Source organism: Entelurus aequoreus, linkage group LG07 (assembly GCF_033978785.1).
Source record: "Entelurus aequoreus isolate RoL-2023_Sb linkage group LG07, RoL_Eaeq_v1.1, whole genome shotgun sequence".
NCBI lineage: Eukaryota > Metazoa > Chordata > Actinopteri > Syngnathiformes > Syngnathidae > Entelurus > Entelurus aequoreus.
The window spans coordinates 62793000-62812572 of NC_084737.1; the positions used below are offsets into that span (position 1 = coordinate 62793000).

The following is a 19573-nucleotide window of genomic DNA, read 5'->3' on the forward strand; positions in this document are numbered from 1 at the left end:
TTTATTCCCTTTTTTACATTTGTTATATTTAAATATTCATTTATAAACATTGAATACATTTCAAATATCAATAATATGCAATTGCCTTCATCTTGTAGGGTAATGTTTAGTTACACCTAGTCACAAGCGTAACACTTTGACTTGTAATATCTCTAATTCTGGTGGTGTTTTATGTTTTTTTCTTTTTGGAACATGTACTATACACATAATACAATACAGTCCCATATAAAATTATGTTTCTAGCAATACTTTAATTTTGCCTTTGAAAGTAACACTCCAATGTCCATTAGTGGAGCTGTACACAGTATTTTTAAAGGGGGAAAAAAAAAAATTGGGGAGGGGAAACTGAGTGTTCCTACTTGACACATGTGCCCTGAGACTTTTTGTCAAGATCCTGTTGTGGTTTAGCCCTTCCCCCTCCTCATCCGCCCACATTTAACTCGGCCCACTTACTGCCTGCCGCACACAGCATCCTTGCACACAGCATCGCTTATTGACAATTCCTTTATCTTCTCCCTACTTTCTTCTCTGATCCACGCAGCTCCGAGATCAGAGGTGAGAACTCCAAATATTATTCCACCAAAAGGGGGCATTAAATCCGTATTTGACATTATTTTCAGGCAGGATGAAAGTCTGCACAGCCTTCGTCCTCACCATAGCGGCCCTTCAGAGATGGGCGTTTGCTGCAGGTAAGAGTCTCACCTTTTCATCTCCTATTTCTAACTTTCTTCAAAATCATAGAATTAGCTCCAAAAACAAGATTTTGTTGACTGCAGTTCACATCAGGCACGTAACATTGCCTATAAAACACCCCGAGAAATGCGATTTATGGTTCTTTGGAGGGAGCCGGATCTGAACGAGTCGTTCCTTTCAAAGACTTGTTCAAAAGACTGGCTCGTAATTGTATTATTTTTTTATCAGATAAACAATCCCTAGTGTCAGATATACCATAGGATGTGGTACACAAATATTACTCTATTGGTGGGAATTAAACTGAAATCTAGTTTTCATTGTAAACATTCCATAAGGCGATGACATCACCAGTTTGAATTTGCCCTCGCCTAAAAAATGTGTAGCATTTTAACAATATAGAAAAAAAAATACATAAATGATAAGTAAGAATAAAATGCAACAATGGATATAAAAAGTATAAATAAAACATGCATAATGATAAATCACCTAAATTAATAATAAATAGGGGGTTAGTGCATCTGCCTCACAATACGAAGGTCCTGAGTAGTCCTGAGTTAAATCCCAGGCTTTCTCTGTGGAGTTTGCATGTTCTCTCTGTGACTGCATGGGTTCCCTCTGGTACTCCGGCTTCCTCCCACCTCCAAAGACATGCACCTGGGGATAGGTTGATTGGCAACACTAAAATTGGCCCTAGTGTGTGAATGTGAGTGTGAATGTTGTCTGTCTATCTGTGTCGGCCCAGTGATGAGGTGGCGACTTGTCCAGGGTGTACCCCGCCCGAATGCAGCTGAGATAGGCTCCAGCGACCCCAAAAGGGACAAGCGGTAGAAAATGGATGGATGGATGGATGGATGTTTCTTAACTAAACTGCAGATAAAATTAAAGTGCAATCGGCAATATGGATTAATTGCTTTAGTCATAATTCTTGCGCTTAAGAACTACTTTAGCGCCAGACTTCTTCTGTTTGCTTGACACTGTCATTACTGCCAAAAGTGGTGGAAAAGTGTATTACAACTGGCACAGGCCACAGATGAGAAACAAATACTGTATGTTTTGATGGCCCAGCAATGGGTCCTATGGTTAAGAAACACTGCTTTTGAATAATGAACCCGAAAAGGGAATCCAAACAAAAACAAATCAATACAATAATAATAATACTTTTAAAAATAGGCTCCAGCACCCCCCGTCACCCCGAGAGGGACAAGCGTATTAACTCTGAGGCATTTTCTAGTCCAGTTGGCACCACTAAATTGGCCCTAGTGTGGGAATGTGAGTGTGAATGTTGTCTGTCTATCTGTGTTGGCCCTGCGATGAGGTGGCGACTTGTCCAGGGTGTACTAAGCGGTAGAAAATGGATGGATAGATCTGAAGTTGATCTAGAGATTTTTTTAAATAATGTATGACTTATTTTTATCACTTTTATGAGTGGGACCCTTTTAGACCCCTGAGAACTTTAATGGAATTTGTTTTTCACTGTCATTGCTTTAAAAAATAATTAAAATCAATGTTATGAATTATCGACCTCTTTAAAGGCCTACTGAAACCCACTACTACCCACCACGCAGTCTGATAGTTTATATATCAATGATGAAATCTTAACATTATAACACATGCCAATACGGCCGGGTTAACTTATAAAGTGACATTTTAAATTTGCAGCTAAACTTCCGGTTCGAAACGCCTCTGAGGATGACGTATGCGCGTGACGTAGCCCGGGGAACACGGGTATGCCTTCCACATAGAAGCCAATACGAAAAAGCTCTGTTTTCATTTCATAATTCCACAGTATTCTGGACATCTGTGTTCGTGAATCTGTTGCAATTATGTTCATTGCATTATGGAGAAAGAAGCTGAGCAAGCAAAGAAGAAAGTTGTCAGTGCGAAATGGACGTATTTTTCGAACGAAGTCAGCAACAACAGTACACAGTTTGATTTGGATGACAAAGACACAGACGTGCTACTGTGAGTATGCAGCTTTGGCTTCTAAACATTTGATCGCTTGACCGTATGTGCGCAACTTTTTTTTGCGTATGTACGTAACTTTTTTAAAATATATAAGCTTTATGAACCTTGGGTTAGGTGAACGGTCTTTTGGGCTGAGTGATTGTGTGTGTTGATCAGGTGTTTTAATTGTATTGGCGTGTTCTATGGAGCTAGGAGCTAGCATAGGAGCTAGGAGTTAGCATAACAAAGACGTAGGTGTTTTTATGCAGGATTAATTTGTGTCATATTAAATATAAGCCTGGTTGTGTTGTGGCTAATAGAGTAAATATATGTCTTGTGTTTATTTACTGTTTTAGTCATTCCCAGCTGAATACCAGGTACCGTGAGTATGCAGCCTTGGCTGCTAAACATTTGATAGCTTGACCGTACGTGCGCGTCACGTACGTAACTTTTTAAAAATATATGAGCTTTATGAACCTTGGGTTAGGTGAACGGTCTTTTGGGCTGAGTGATTGTGTGTGTTGATCAGGTGTTTGAATTGTATTGGCGTGATCTATGGAGCTAGGAGCTAGCATAGGAGCTAGCATAACAAACACGTAGGTGTTTTTATGCAGGATTAATTTGTGGCATATTAAATATAAGCCTGGTTGTGTTGTGGCTAATAGAGTATATATATGTCTTGTGTTTATTTACTGTTGTAGTCATTCCCAGCTGAATATCAGGTCACCCCCGGCTCTCACAGCATCTTCCCTATCTGAATAGCTTCAACTCCCCACTAGTCCTTCACTTGCACTTTACTCATCCACAAATCTTTCATCCTCGCTCAAATTAATGGGGAAATTGTCGCTTTCTCGGTCCGAATCTCTCTCACTTCATGCGGCCATCATTGTAAACAATAGGGAACTTTGCGTATATGTTCAATTAACTACGTCACGCTACTTCCGGTAGGGGCAAGCCTTTTTTTTATCAGATACCAAAAGTTGCAATCTTTATCGTCGTTGTTCTATACTAAATCCTTTCAGCAAAAATATGGCAATATCGCGAAATGATCAAGTATGACACATAGAATAGATCAGCTATCCCCGTTTAAATAAAAAAAATTCATTTCAGTAGGCCTTTAAGGCCCCAATTACTTCACAATATTCATATTATTATATTGCATATTTTGTTTTTGAAAAAAAAAAAAAAGTTTTCTTTGAGAAGAAAGGGCATCAAACGTAAAATGTTTTTACTTTATGTCAATGGGTAGTTCTGAAGTTGATCTATAGATATTCAAGTCTTAAAAAGTAAAAAAATATTAATATGTGACTTATTTTAACATATAATGACTGAGACTATTTTGGGTCTCTGGGATTCTTAGTGTATTTTATAAACTGTCATCGCTAAAAAAAAAAGAATACAAATCAATGTCGTTATGAATTATTGACCTATTTAAAAATGCTTTGGGAATTGCATTAGCGTAGGGCAGGGTTCGGCAATTAATTTTTACCGAGGGCCGCATGATCAACCCGAGCACTGCTGGAGGGCCACATCGACAATATTTCAATAAAATTTTGCTCAATATTATTTTTGATATATACCGTAAGATAAATAATAATAATAATAATAATAATAATAATAATAATAATAATACTTTCATTTAATCTAACTTAACTCTATACCAAAAGCCCTGCTTTGGAAATCATTTGTACCCCTTTCAGAGATCACATTTAGTACCCCTTAAACATCCTCATGTTGCACAATGTAAGCATAGGATGAAGTGTGCATTCCTGTAACTTTCTCTAGTAACAGCATTCCATGATTAATATAAATAAATTAACATTAATAATAAATGACGGTAAAATAAGCACACGTATGACTGACGAGTCATAGTGTAACTTTGTGTGGTGTTTGAGTTGTCCGACTTTTTGTGACCATAAACGCACCGGTGGCTTAGTGCTATGCGTGTTGGTGGCAGATGACAAGTTGGTTTTGGCCTGGTTTGTACGGCAGACAATGACTAGTTTTTCGAGATATACGTTTTTTAGTCATGTTTTTGGTGTGGTTATGGCCCAATATAAACAGTTTTGTTTAATAAAGTGATCGATATAATTCCTGTCCTCGAAGCATCTCGATAGACGTTACAATAATTGAACGGTGTTCAATTGAACGGTGTTGACGAACACCGTTAGGGCCGCTTGTTGTCAATGTCACTCAAAGTTGCATTGCAAAATTACACAAAATAAATTTGTTTATTTTGTTTAGAATTCAGATGGGATTTGATTTGGTGCGCGGCATATATTTGCTGTGCGCAGAGGACACTTGAGCAGTGCGCAATTGCGCAGGCGCGCACTTTAGAGGGAACGTTGCTTGGCAGTCCATGTCTTGTTGAAAACACGCCATTCGTCATCAACTTTTCTCTTTTTAGCGATTCGGGAGTAACCGTGCATCACTTGTAGCTGTGCACCTTCACTCATAGGTTACACACGGACATATGCCCATAAATAACACTTTTCAAAATAAAAGCAGCACAGTTGTATTGCGCGCACGACATAGATGTTTTTTAAACTTTATTTTGTAATTTGTGATTGCAGCTGTTCACATTCACTCACAATCACGCACGCGCATACGTTCACACGGAAGTAATACAAATAACGCTTTTCAAAACAAAAGCAGCACCATTGTATTGCACACTCGACATAGATACTTCCTACTCGCACCTTCTCTCTTTCCCTTTCTGACTCCCTCTCTGACTCCCTCTCTGACTCCCTCTCTCTTGCACTCTCTAACTCTCTTTAACTTTTTCTCGCTCTCTCTAACTTTCTCTCGCACTCTCTCTCTTGCGCTTTTTAACTCCTTCTTTAACTCTCTCTCTTGCACTCTCTCTCGCACTCTCTCCTTTGCCCTCTCTAACTCCCTCTCGCACTCTTTCTTGCCCTCTCTAACTCCCTCTCACACTCTTGCCCTCTCTAACTCCCTCTTGCACTCTTTCTTGCCCTCTCTGACTCTCTCTCGCATTCTCTTTATTGCCCTCTTACGCTTTCTTGCACTCTCTAACTCTCTCTCGCTCTCTCTCTCGCACTCTCTCTCCCTCTCGCACTCTCTCTCTCTTGCACTCTCTGACTCCCTCTCTAATTCTCTCTCTCTTGCACTCTCTTACTCCCTCTCTAACTCTCTCTCGCACTCTCTCTCCTGCACTCTCTAACTCCCTCCCTAATTTTCTCTCGCACCTTCTCTCTTGCACTCTCTAACTCTCTCTCGCTTTCTCTCTCTAACTCCCTCACTAATTTTCTCTCGCACCTTCTCTCTTGCACTCTCTAACTCCCTCTCGCTTTCTCTCTCTAACTCCCTCTCTAACACTTCATCTTGCGCTCTCTAATTCCCTCTAATTCTCTCTCGCACTACCTCTCTTTCGCTCTCTGACTCCCTCTCTGACTTTCTCTCGCACCTTCTCTCTTGCCCTGTCTAACTCCCTCTCCAACTCCCCAACTCTCCCTCGCCCTCTCTAACTCTGTCTCGCACTCCCTCTCTTGCGCTCTCTAATTCCCTCTCTAACTCTCTCGCACTCCCTCTCTTTTGCTCTCTAACTCCCTCTCTAACTCCCTCTCTGACTCTCTCTGACTTCCTCTAGCACCTTCTCTCCCACAGTCTCTCTGTTGCGCTCTCTAATTCCCTCTCTAACTCTCTCTCGCACTCTCTCTTGCATTCTCTCTCTTTCACTCTCTAACTCTCTCTCACGTTCTCTAATTCCCTCTCTAACTCTCTCTCTAACTTTCTCTCACACTCTCTTTCTTACGCTCTAACTCGCTCTCGCGCTCTCTAACTTTCTCGAAACTCGCTCTCGCACTCTCTAACTCCCTCTCTAACTCTCTCTAACTCTCTCTAACTCCCTCTCTAACTCTCTCTCACACTTTCTCTCTTGCGCTCTCAAACTTCCTCTTTAACTTTCTCGATAATCTCTCTCGCACTCTTTCTTGCACTGTCTCTCTTGCACTCTCTATAAGTCTCTCTCTAACTCTTTCTCGCACTTTCTCTCTAACTCACTCTTTAACTGTCTCGAAACTCCCCCTCTAACTCCCTCTCTAACCTTCTCTAGCTCTCTAACGTGCTCGAAACTCTCTCTCTAACGCGCTCGAAACTCTCTCTCTAACGCGCTCGAAACTCCCTCCCTAACGCGCTCGAAACTCTCCCTAACACGCTCGAAACTCTCTCCCTAACGCGCTCGAAACTCTCTCCCTAACGCGCTCGAGACTCTCTCCCTAACACGCTCGAAACTCTCTCCCTAACGCGCTCCAAACTCTCTCCCTAACGCGCTCGAGACTCTCTCCCTAACTCTCTCTCCCACTTTCTCTCTTTCGCTCTCAAACTTCCTCTTTAACTTTCTCGATAATCTCTCTCGCACTCTTTCTCGCACTGTCTCTCTTGCACTTTCTAAGTCTCTCTCTAACTTTCTCTTGCACTTTCTCTCTTGCGCTCTCTAACTCCCTCTTTAACTGTCTCGAAACTCCCTCTCTAACTTTCCCTCGCACCTTCCCTAACTCTCTCTCGCACTTTCTCTCTTGCACTCTCAAACTTCCTCTTTAACTTTCTCGAAACTCTCTCTCGCACTTTCTCTGCTGCGCTCTCAAACTTTCTCGATAATCTCTCTCATGCTGCTCTTGCACTCTCTAAATCTCTCTCTAACTTTCTCTCTTGCGCTCTCTAACTCTGTCTCTAACTGTCTCGAAACTCCCTCTCTAACTCCCTCTCTAACTTTCTCTCGCACCTTCTCTCTTGCACTCTCTAACTCCCTCTTTAACTTTCTCAAAACTATCTCTCGCACTCTCCCTCTTGCACTCTAACTCTTTCTCTAACTCTCTCTAACTTTCTCATGCACTCTCTAACTCCCTCTTTAACTCTCTCTCGCACTCAATTAAAATTCTATTCAATTCAAAGGGGCTTTATTGACATGGGAAACATACGTTTACATTGCCAAAGCCAGCATTAAATCACAATCAAAACATCTAAAATGTATCAAACTTAATAAACTAGAGATTTGTGCAATACCTTTCAATATAGATGCATATATGTATACCGTATTTTCCGCACCATAAGGCGCCCCGTGTTATTAGCCGCACCTTCAATGAACGGCATATTTCAAAACTTTGTTTACCCATTAGCCGCACCGGGGTTATTAGCCGCACCTACGCTGCGCTAAAGGGAATGTCAAAAAAACAGTCAGATGGAGGTCAGTCAAACTTTAATATATTAAAAACCAGCGTTCTAACAACTCTGTTCACTCCCAAAATGTAATGTGCAATCAAGTAACGTGCAAATGTGCAATCACAAAAATAGTAACACTCAAAATAGTACAGTGCAGAGCAATAGCAACATCAATAACTCAACTTTGCTCGAACGATAATGTCACACAACACACAAAATAAACATTTCAAGCTCACTTTCTGAAGTTATTCTTCATCCATAAATCCCTCGAATTCTTCTTCTTCGGTGTCTGAATTAAAAAGTTGGGCGAACACGGCATCCAAAATGGCTGGCTCCGTCTCGTCGAAGTCATCAGAGTTCGTGTCGCTGTTGTTGTCCAGCAGTTCCGTGATTCCTGCCTTCCGGAACGCTCGGACCACAGTTGAGACCGATATATCCGCCCAGGCATTTACAATCCACTGGCAGATGTTGGCGTATGTTGTCCGGCGCTGTCTCCCTGTTTTAGTGAAGGTGTGCTCGCCTTCGGTCATCCATCGTTCCCACGCCGTTCGCAGTCGAGCTTTAAATGCCCTGTTTACACCAATATCCAGTGGTTGGAGTTCTTTGGTTAATCCACCCGGAATGACGGCGAGTGTTGAATTAGTGTGTTTCACTTGTTTTTTTACACCATCAGTTATGTGGGCACGCATGGAGTCGTAAATCAACAAGGATGGAGCTGTGTGAAAAAAGCCACCCGGTCTCTTCACATACACTTCTTTCAACCACTCGCTCATCTTTTCCTCATCCATCCATCCCTTCGAGTTAGCCTTTATGATAATGCCGGCTGGAAAGTTCTCTTTTGGCAATGTCTTCCTTTTGAAAATGACCATGGGTGGAAGTTTCTGTCCATTAGCATGGCAAGCTAGGACCACTGTGAAGACGACTTCTCATGCCCTGTGGTGCGAATATTTACCGTACGTGCTCCTGTTTTATCCACGGTGCGGTTCACAGGAATATCAAAAGTGAGGGGAACCTCGTCCATGTTGATGATGTGCTCTGGCCGGATCTTTTTTTCAGCTATCTTGTTTTTACAATATGTGCGAAAAGTAGCCAACTTTTCTTGAAAGTCTTTTGGTAGTTGCTGTGAAATAGTAGTCCGTGTGCGGATGGAGAGATTGCGTCTTTTCATGAACCGAAAACACCAAGAAGCACCACCTTTAAAATCATCCAAGTGAAGTTCGCTTGCTAGCGCTGTTGCCTTCATTCGAATAGTGATGGTACTAACACTTCTGCTTGCTGCTCTCTGCTCAACAACCCACTGTTCGAGTCTGTCCTCCAACTGTAGCCATCTTGCTTTGTTCCCTCGGAAACTCAGTTTTGTCTTCTGTACTTGGCGCAGGTCATCTTGTTGCTTCCTCCACCTACGCACCATTGATTCATTTATGTTCAGTTCTCTCGCTGCTGCTCTATTTCCGTGTTCTTCTGCGTGACTGATCGCCTTGAGTTTAAACTCTGCGTTGTACGCGTGTCTCTTTGTAGGAGCCATTTTGTGGTCGTCTTTACAGTAACACACAAAAGAAATGAATCGTATTTTTCGCGCGCTTCTTTTTCTACGGGGGCGGATGCTCACCTTGGAGGTGGCTTACAGTAGAAGAAGAAGCGCTTCCGCCTCTATGGGGGCGGTTGCTTATCGTAGAAGAAGAAGCGCTTCCTCTTCTACGGGGAAAAAAGATGGCGGCTGTTTACCGTAGTTGCGAGACCTAAACTTTATGAAAACGAATATTAATATTAATCCATACAAAAGCCGCACCGGGTTATTAGCCGCACTGTCAGCTTTTGAGAAAAATTGTGGTTTTTAGGTGCGGCTTATGGTGCGGAAAATACGGTACATTAAATATATCCATATAGTACAAAGAGAGCGGGAATACTCACATGGTTGATAGTCTTTATGGGGTTGTATTCAATTGGATGTCCTTTTCTTGTCACAACAGCTCACACATTTGCTGCTGTGTTTGCACATTGCTTTACTTCCCCCAGCAGCTATGGGAGTTTTTTGTATACTTGTCATGTTTTCAAACTCTCTTTGTGTATTTGCAATTTGTGGGAAGTATATGTCTCTGATGTCTTGGTACAGTGGGCAGGTTGTAAGAAAGTGCAGCTCAGTTTCCACCTCACCTTGTGAGATACTCTCTCTCTTGCACTCTCTAACTCTCTCTCACACTCTCTCTTGCATTCTCTAACTTTCTCTCTGGTTCTTTCTAACTCTCTTTCGCACTCTCTCCCTTGCCCTCTCTAACTCCCTCTCTAGCTCGCACTCTCTCTAACTCCCCTCTCTAACTCCCTCTCTCACACACTCTTTCGTTCTCTCTCCCACACACTCTTTTGTTCTCTCTCTCTGTAGCTCTTTCTCACTCTTGATAGCTCACTCTTTCTCTCTAACTCTTTCTCTGTCCGTCTCTCTCTCACTCTCTCTTTCTAGCTCTCTCACTCTTCCTCTCACTGTCATTATCTTTCTCTCCATTAATCTCACTCTCTATCTTGCTCTCTCTCCAGTTCTTTCAATTCAAAGGGGCTTTATTGACATGGGAAGCATAAATTTACATTGCCAAAGCCAGCATCTCTGTGTCTAGCTCACTTACTCTCTCACTCTCTCTCTCTCTCTCTCTCTCTCTCTCTCTCTCTCTCTCTCTCTCTCTCTCTCTCTCTCTCGCTCTTTCACGCGCTCCCTATCTACCTCCCTCGCTATTTTCTCTCAACTCTCTCACTCTTGCTAGCTCTCTCTTTAGCTCCTCTGTCTCTTAACTTTTTCTCTCTGTCCCTCTCTGTCCCTCTTTCTCTCTCTAGCTCTCTCACTCTTTCTCTCACTGTTGTCTCGTTCTCTCGATTAATCTCCCTCTCTATCCAGCTCTCTCTCTGTCTAGCTCACTTACTCTCTTACTCTGTCCCTTTCTCTCTCTCTCTCACTCTTGTTCTCTCTCCTTTGCTTACTCTTTCTCTGTAGCTCTCGCTTGCTCTCTTTTTGTCTCTCTCACTCTTCCTCTCTTGCTTTTCTCTCTCTCTCTCTCTCTCTCTCTCTCTCTCTTGCTTCTTCTCCTTCTCCTTTATTTCTTTTTGTAGCAGCATAAAACTAAATTTGAGATCCCAAATAAATACTTCAGGGACTAACGTTTTGTCGGCTTGACAGAAAATAATTCAGACCCTTTTGGGTCACGGGCCCTATAACATGCACCAAAACAGAGGAGAGCTCTAATGGTTGTGAGTGAAAAAAGTCAAAATGACCCCCGCATGTTTAGATTTTTAATGTGGGGCCCTCAGTGGAAGAAGTGTGCCAACATCTCAATACCGCTGACATCAGACTCTGGCTGACCTTCCCAAAGAGGTCCCGCTCCAAAACCGCTTTTTTAGAATGGGGTTTCGCCGCCAGCTGCGAAAGCATAATGGACACGGGCAGCTTCCTGTTTCTCAGCAGTGGGAGGGGCTGAGGACGTGCTGAGCGTTACAAAGCTCCGTGATCAATCAATTAGCCGGCAGACATCTTGTCTGACAGGGTGTCATGAGCCTCGTACGACAAGCTTTGGTCCACCAGGAACTTGCACCCCCAGAACCTCCTGACCCCCACCAACACTTGGCGCCCATGTTAGGTCCTGCAGACATGCACTGATATCACTGCTAGTGGACATTGTGGCGGCGGAATCCTCGGCCCTTGGTCTTGCTTGGTGTCGTTCAGCGTAGTCTAAAGCCGTCCTTTGTCCTCCTGAGCTGCTCGGCGTATTTACTGCAGCCCGGGACAAAAGACAAAAACATCCAAAGTATCTTTTGGCTCACTTAGTGACTTCTTTCAAAGACTGATGTGTTTTTTTCTCCATTCCAGGCCCCAAAGAGTTATCCATCACGACAATCAAGGTACAGCACTTCTTTTCTTCCTTACAGTCGCAAACCCATAAAAACTTTTTTTTATTTTAGTAACAAATTAGAGCCTTGAGTATTGGCTGATACCGACATTGACCCAACACAATATCAGCATTGACCCAATACGATATCAGCAGAAATGTTTCATACTCGTGTGCGGAGTGTCAGAAGGTTTGATCAAGTGAAATGAGTCAACACAAACAACAATGGTAGGTTTGAAAAACAATAAATCTATTTATTATTAAACGTCTGGAATGGGCTTCTGCTGTCTTCACATTGAAGTGGAGTGGTAATTGTTTTAGTGCAGACACCCAGTGGTCACAATAATTCATTTAGTTAAGGTCAAGATGCAGAAAGTTGAATAATGCGGACACGTTTGTTACTGGATACTCTCTAATACGCTTTGTATGTGTAAGTAATATGCAAATATAATTATTTGATACTTGTTTATATGAACAAATGTGCTGTTTTGCACTGCAATATTGTTCAATGATTAAATGATTATTATTTATGTCTAGCTTGTGTGCTACTGTGTGATGAGCTGTTGTGTATATAGCCTAGCATGTTTACCTTTTTGTAAATGACTTTAGTAAAATAGAAGAAATTGTCTGCTTATTGGAGGAGATTTAGATGTTAACTTTGCACTCTGCAGGACTGCTTGTGTCGCACATGATATCACACACAAACACTGCAGGACTGCTTGTATCGCACGTGATATCACACAAGTAAACACACTGCAGGACTGCTTGTATGGCGCATGATATCACACACAAGTAAACACTCTGCAGGACTGCTTGTATCGCACATGATATGACACACAAGTAATCACGCTGCAGGACTGCTTGTATTGCACATGATATCACACACAAGTTGACTTGATGTATGACTGCTTGTATCGCACATGATATCGCACACAAACATGCTGCAGGACTGCTTGTATTGCACATTTTACATGCAAAATGATACCATACCATGCTTGTTTTTATTTTGCTGATATCAAACTGATACAAATATCAGATCGGGACACCCCTACTGCTTAACTTTACAACTTGGATGCATTTTGAGTCACGTTGTCAAATGAACATTTTTAATAAGATTAATCAAGGTTGCTGTGGATTAATTCCAATTAATCACAATTAAATTCAATACATTTTTATTATATATTATATTTCATTTTGCATCAGGAAATACCAACTTTTCAGGAATTGTGCCTCATTCTATGCCGCAGTCGGATTAATATTTCAATCCAATTAGTTCATGAATTAATCTGCATTAATTTTGAGAATTTTTTTTCCTGATCTACTGACATGGTGAGAATCGATCTTTAGGGTCTGGTCCTCTACGAGCTGCTTTTCCAAGAAGTGATGTTGTTTTCCAGCAAGAACCGTACACCATGACCAAGGGGTCTGAAGGAGAGCTAGAAGGTTTTTGCATCGACTTGATCTCTGAGCTCAGCCAAAAGCTTGGTTTCACTTACAAGCTGCACTTGGTGAAGGACAACCGCTACGGAGTTATGGACACCAGCGGTAACTGGAACGGCATGATTGGTGAAGTCATAAGAGGGGTGAGTTGCTGGAACACAGCGTAGTAATGATAACAACTACCATACTTGTAGACCAGGGGTGTCCAAAGTGCGGCCCACGGGGCCATTAGCGGCCCGAACCTTTTTTTTTTTTTTTTAACAGCACGCAGCACAATCGTTAGCATTCTACTATTAGCATGTTAGCTTTATTTTTTTTTGCAAATTTTGCAGGTATACACCTGAGTGTCAAAGAATTGGGTATTTGACCAATGCTAACGTTAAGCATGCTATTGTTGATATGGTCGCTTTTATTTTTTTAGCTAATTTTGTAAGTACACACCTTGACAAATGAGACCTAGCGTTAGTATGCTAGCTCTTTCTTTTCATTAAATTTGTAGGTTACACCTATGGTACTTGATGCATGCTAAAATTAGCAGGTTAGCATTTTGAACACATTAAATATCTCGTAGTAATCTGTTTTGTAATCTTTTTATTTATTTTTTAGCTAATTTTGTAGGTATTTACCTCAGTCATATTTTGGTATATAGCAAGCGTGCTAACTGTTAGCGTTTCAGTTAGGCTTTGGCTCTTCAGCATTCACATGAAGTTTCTATTTAAATTGCATTTTGTAGTTCTTTAAAAAATAAAATCTATATATTGTACTGGTTTTGAAAGTGAAAACTACCAAAATGGCCCCTGCTTCCTTCAGTTGTCAGTCTGTGGCCCTTAGTGGAAAAGGTTTGGGCACCATTGATGAGTTCCCTCCATCAGGATGCTGACCTGGCTGTGGCGCCGCTGACACTCACTGCCATCCGGGAGCAGTACGTGGACATGACCACGCCCTTCATGCAGACTGGAATCGGTTTCATCCTCCACAAAGGTGTGGCCAACGATGACGAAACGTTCAGCCTCCTGGCGCCTTTCTCCACGCAGATGTGGGTGGGCGTCCTCCTTGCATTCCTGCTAACTGGCGTCTGCGTGTTCCTGATGGGCAGGTGTGTTGAAAACCAGGATAACGTTAGGCTGACCATACGTCCTCTTTTCCCCGGACATGTCCTTTTTTGCGGGGGTGTCCGGGGTGTCCGGGCGGGGTTTCTTAGATGCCTCAAATGTCCTGCATTTTGAATTAGGGTTGCGTGTATTTTCAATGTACGTCCAGGGTTAAGTTAAAAAGGGGTTAAAAAAAAAACTGAAGGTGCGCGCACGTAGCAACATTCGTGAGGGAGGGGGAGAGACACAGAGCAAGGGAGCTAGTGAGTGGAGAGACAGACATGAGAACAAGAAATGCCGAAATGTAAATGCAACTTCACGGATGATTTGCGGGAAAAGTATTTGTGTTTTCGTCCTGGCCGTGACACATGGGAAGCAGAATGCACTGTGTGCAAAGCAGGAATGTATATATCTGTGGCAAATAAAGGGGCCAACGATCTACAAGCCCATATCGACACTACAAAGCACAAAACAGCTGTGCAGGGCGAGAGCTCGTCTGCTGTTTTTTTGTTTAAATTTAATTAACTTCTTTTGAGGCATTATTTATGTTTAGATTATATACAAGAGGTTATTTTGAATATTTCTACCTCTGCACTTTTTTTCCAAAACTATGAATGTTACAGAATATAAGTATGACTTATTTTGTTATACTGTCAAGCAGTGTTGGCGTTAACGCACTTTTTGTGTCTTTTTAACGCATTGAAATCAGAAAGGACGCAGATTAGTAATTTAAAAAAAAAAATTTTTACCATTTGTGGCCCACAGCTAATGTTTTAAAGGCCCACGGCACATTCTAAAAATACTATTAAAATAAACAAAAACATAACAAAAGTGAAATAAAAAAGCTTAAAGGTGAAATGTAATTTAGAAAAAGTTGCAATGTTGACTAATAAAACAAAGCTGTTTTTTTTTCAAACTGTCATTGCTCAAAACATAATATTGAATCAAAATCAATGTTATTATGAATTATTAACCTATCAAAGGTTCCGATTACTTCACATCAAATATTCCACTTTGAAAAATATTTTTGGTGGAAGATTTTGCATATTTTGTGTGTTTGCCATACAAAACATAGTTTTGTTTGACAAAAAAGGGCAGCAAACAAACAAACAAAAAAAACAACATAAAAAAACTAAAACATTTTGAAATGAGGAATATATCCGAAGTTGATGTAGACTCCAGAGATTTAAGCGTTAAATATAAAATGTATGTATGCCCTGGCACACCATTATCATCATTTCATGACCCAAGCAAAACACTTTTTACACTTTTATACTGAAATAAATACACCTACAACTTATTAAATAAAAACATAGAAAAAACTACCAGCAGCGGTAAAGTTTAGATCCATGAAGGAAAGAAGAAAGTGAATGAATGTTTATAACTGAATACATTTACCGTAATTTCCGGACTATAAGGCGCACCTGACTATAAGCCGCACCAGCTAAATTTAGGGGAAAATACAGATTGATCCATATATAAGCCGCACCCGACTATAAGCCGCAGGTGTTTTGATGTGTAATTACCGTAGTATATAGGGGTTCCTGCTACCACGGAGGGGATTGTCGGGACAGAGATGACTGTTTGGGAATGTAAAGCGTCCCATTTATTAACAATAAATCTTTCAATCATTCAATCAAACTTTCACATCACATCCAGATCGATTGCCTTTAACTTAAAAGTAGCATCATATGCACTTCTCCGTTTGTTTTCCATATTGAGGGTGTTTGCATGAACACTTCCTTCGCGCAAACTGTCGCTGACGCTCTCCTACTCTTTGTTTTGCTCTCGTTACCTGGCGCCAGATGTCTGCCTCGGTCTCGCGCATCCTCGGTAGTGCGCGCCCCTGGTTACCGTAAGCCGTAGAAAAGCCGCACCGTTGTATAAGCCGCAGGGACCAGAACGAGGGGAAAAAGTAGCGGCTTATAGTCCGGAAATTACGGTACATATGCATACACATTTGTTTTCTTTTGTATTATCTTTTTTTAAAAATTATGTAACGTTTATGACAACCTTTTTCCAAAACACAATATAGAATGTGAGATATAACAGGATAATGCATACATTTGTCATTTGTTTTCAAAACGCTTACAAAAAAGTGGGACCCCAAAAATTTACTGTGGGACCCCATTTTGAAAATTCCTAGCGCCAACACTGCTGTCAACAGAGGAGAAAAAATGCTTTATTTAAAAAAATATATTATTTATAAAGCAAGTTCGAGTATCATTGGCAAATTTTCACCTAGTCCCGGCCTTGGCGTGCTTTCCGCCTTGGCACGCATATATGTGTCCTCTTTTTGGGATTTCAGAATATGGTCAGCCTAGCTAACGTATGTCTATGACAGGGGTCACCAACCTTTTTGAAACCAAGAGCTACTTCTTGGGTACTGATTAATGCGAAGGGCTTCCAGTTTGATACACACTTAAATAAATTGTCAGAAATAGCCAATTTGCTCAATTTACCTTTAACTCTATGTTATTATTAATAATTAATTATATATTTATCTTTGTGGAAACACTGATCATCTTAATGATTTCTCACAATAAATATATATAGGAACAGATAAATATCAATATGCAGCACTTTATTTTTATATTTACTCTAAGTGCACATTTTTTAAATTGAACATTTTCAAATGATCACTTCTAAGACAGTCTTGTGAAATCACAATATCCCATTTTAACTAGCTAGCCACTAACATTTTTGAACAAATCATGAATTACTTTGCACCATGTTTGTACAAATAATAACTCATGTAAAATACAAAAGTCAACTCTCAAATTTTTAGATAAATCATGTCACACTTTGAACTGGACACCAAATCTGTTATCTGTTTCTTTGTCAGTTAGTGAAGACCAAGTCTTTAAAATATTTTCTTGGATTTTCAAATCCTATTTGAGTTTTGTCTCTCTTAGAATTAAAAATGTCGAGCAAAGCGAGACCAGCTTGCTAGTAAATATATAAAATTTAAAAAATAGAGGCAGCTCACTGGTAAGTGCTGCTATTTAAGCTATTTTTAGAACAGGCCAGCGGGCTACTCATCTGGTCCTTACGGGCTACCTGGTGCCCACGGGCACCGCGTTGGTGACCCCTGGTCTATGATATGCAATGTAGCCCATACAAAAATATAATTTCTCACTTTAAACGCCTACTGTCTGGAGATGTGACATTCGCAAACGAATCGGGTCTTTTGAACGGCTCTTTAAAGTGAACCATGAGAGGCAATTCCCAGTTGTGAGTCTCTGCAAATTTAGCGCCTGCAATTTTTCCGGTACTAATAAAGTACTGCGGTACTAATGAACTAAAAACGGTACTATACTGCTCCTGAAAAATACCTGTACTTTTTATTATTTTTTTAGCAGACATGACATTGCTGGTAAAACGAGCAGAGGCGCATGTTAGGCAACACACACACCGAGTACTTACAAGCAGAAACTGTGTTCAGATATATAAAAAAAAAAAGAATGAACGCATTTAGGCTTAGAAACAAACAACAGTTGAAGATATAAACACTAAAGCATCACTCTGCAAGAGGTGCTTAGCTCTTGGTCTTGTTAGCCGTTAGCTAGCTAGCGGCTAACGCCCATTCGCAGTCGGTAGTGTTTTAGCCACTTCTAAATCACTAATCCTCGCCTCCATGGCGATGAATAAAGTACATTTCTTACAAGTATCATAGAATAGCTACACACCGCAGGAGGATACAACAGCTAACAGCAAGCTAGCACTCCTGAATAAATGCCATGGGTGGATCTACACAGACAACGACTGTGTATACTACAAAACCCAAAACCAGGGAAGTTGGCACGTTTAGGGTTCATTATTTTAATGATAGCAACATCAGGTCCTCCACAAAGAAATTAAAACAATTATAATTAAAGAACATATAAGTTCAAATGTACACACAGCAAATATGGTAATTGTACAATTCAAACCATAACAAACAGTAACAATATATAGAGGTTCATTTGTGTCAATATTTCAAAAGCTATTATTTGCTTTTACATTTTGTGAACTGTAATTTTTCAAATTATGCTGACGATTTCATTGAAACAAATTTGTTAGCAAAAAGTGTTTTAAGAATATAAAAATTCAGTGTCGCTCAAACCTGCAGATTCTAACCATTGGAATAATTTCTGTAGTTTGAAAATACCCAGCCATAATCAGTGTTGGGTTAGTTACTGAAAACCAGTAACTAGTTACAATTACTAGTTACTTTATTTCAAAAGTAACTCAGTTACTAACTCAGTTACTTACACCAAAAAGTAATGCGTTACTGTGAAAAGTAACTATTTAGTTACTTCTTTTCTTCCCCTTTTTTTTTTAAGGCTCCCATTAATGCCCTTTTAGCCTTTATTTCAGTACTGTTATTGCACTGGAGAATAATACAATCTGTTGATCAACTTGACATGCATTTGCATCACTGAACTCTGCTAAGCAATGTGGTCTACATACAACACACAAACAATGTGGTCTACATACAACACACAAACAATGTGGTCTACATACAACACACAAACAATGTGGTCTACATACAACACACAAACAATGTGGTCTACATACAACACACAAAGACAAAGATATGTTTCAAAGGGCCAATTTATTTCAGGCCAGAACAAATTGACAAAACTATTTTAAATATCTGCAACATAATGGCACTTTAACTTTAACTTTAAGTAGATAGGATCTTTGATCCAAGACACAACTTACATTGAACTAAAATGTTATTTTCTTTGTGCTCGACAAAAGAAAAGTAGTGAGAATGTTAAGACACTCGACTTCTGGCTTCACCATGATGTCATGTTAGTTGTTATGAGAGTAGTGTATGTGTGTGTGTGTGGCCCTTTAAAATATGACAGCATGTAAGGTGAGGGACGTCAGTGAGTGAGTGGGCGAGAGAAGTGAGGGAGCGGCAACAGTGAGTGCGTGCAGGTGCTCTAGCTTGGTGGATGGCTGCGTCCAATAAAGTCACAAAGTTGCAACAAACCGCCGGCCTCGTCATTCACCCACTTCCGGGTAAAGTGAAGGTTGTTAGTACAGAACGTCTCCCCTGCGCCCCTCAACTACGGTATGAGAGCCCCCCCCCCCCCCCCCCCCCCCAAACACAAAGCGCCTCTTCTTTTCCACCGCGGTCTGCAGCGCTGCAATAAAACACACTCAGATCTTCTGTTTCTAGCCGATACTACATAAAAAATAACGTAAAATAACGCAGTAACACATCATGTAGTTACTGAATATAAAAACTGAGTTACTGAATATAAAAAATAACGTGTTAGATTACTAGTTACCGCCGAAACTAACGGCGTTACAGTAACGTGTTACTTTGTAACGCGTTAGTCCCAACACTGGCCATAATAC

At 40.7% G+C, this 19573-nt stretch overlaps 1 protein-coding gene across 1 annotated transcript in view; it reads left to right on the plus strand.

The window, feature by feature from the left end:
- Positions 1–425: 425 nt before the first annotated feature.
- Positions 426–19573, plus strand: part of si:ch211-251b21.1 (uncharacterized protein LOC571720 homolog) — a 37066-nt gene continuing 17918 nt past the window's right edge. The window contains exons 1-5 of the mRNA XM_062052192.1: positions 426–555; positions 621–689; positions 11669–11700; positions 13085–13270; positions 14000–14223. Of these exons, the coding sequence (XP_061908176.1) occupies positions 626–689; positions 11669–11700; positions 13085–13270; positions 14000–14223 (506 nt within the window). The 5' untranslated portion in view covers positions 426–555; positions 621–625. The remainder of the gene's footprint in view (positions 556–620; positions 690–11668; positions 11701–13084; positions 13271–13999; positions 14224–19573) is intronic.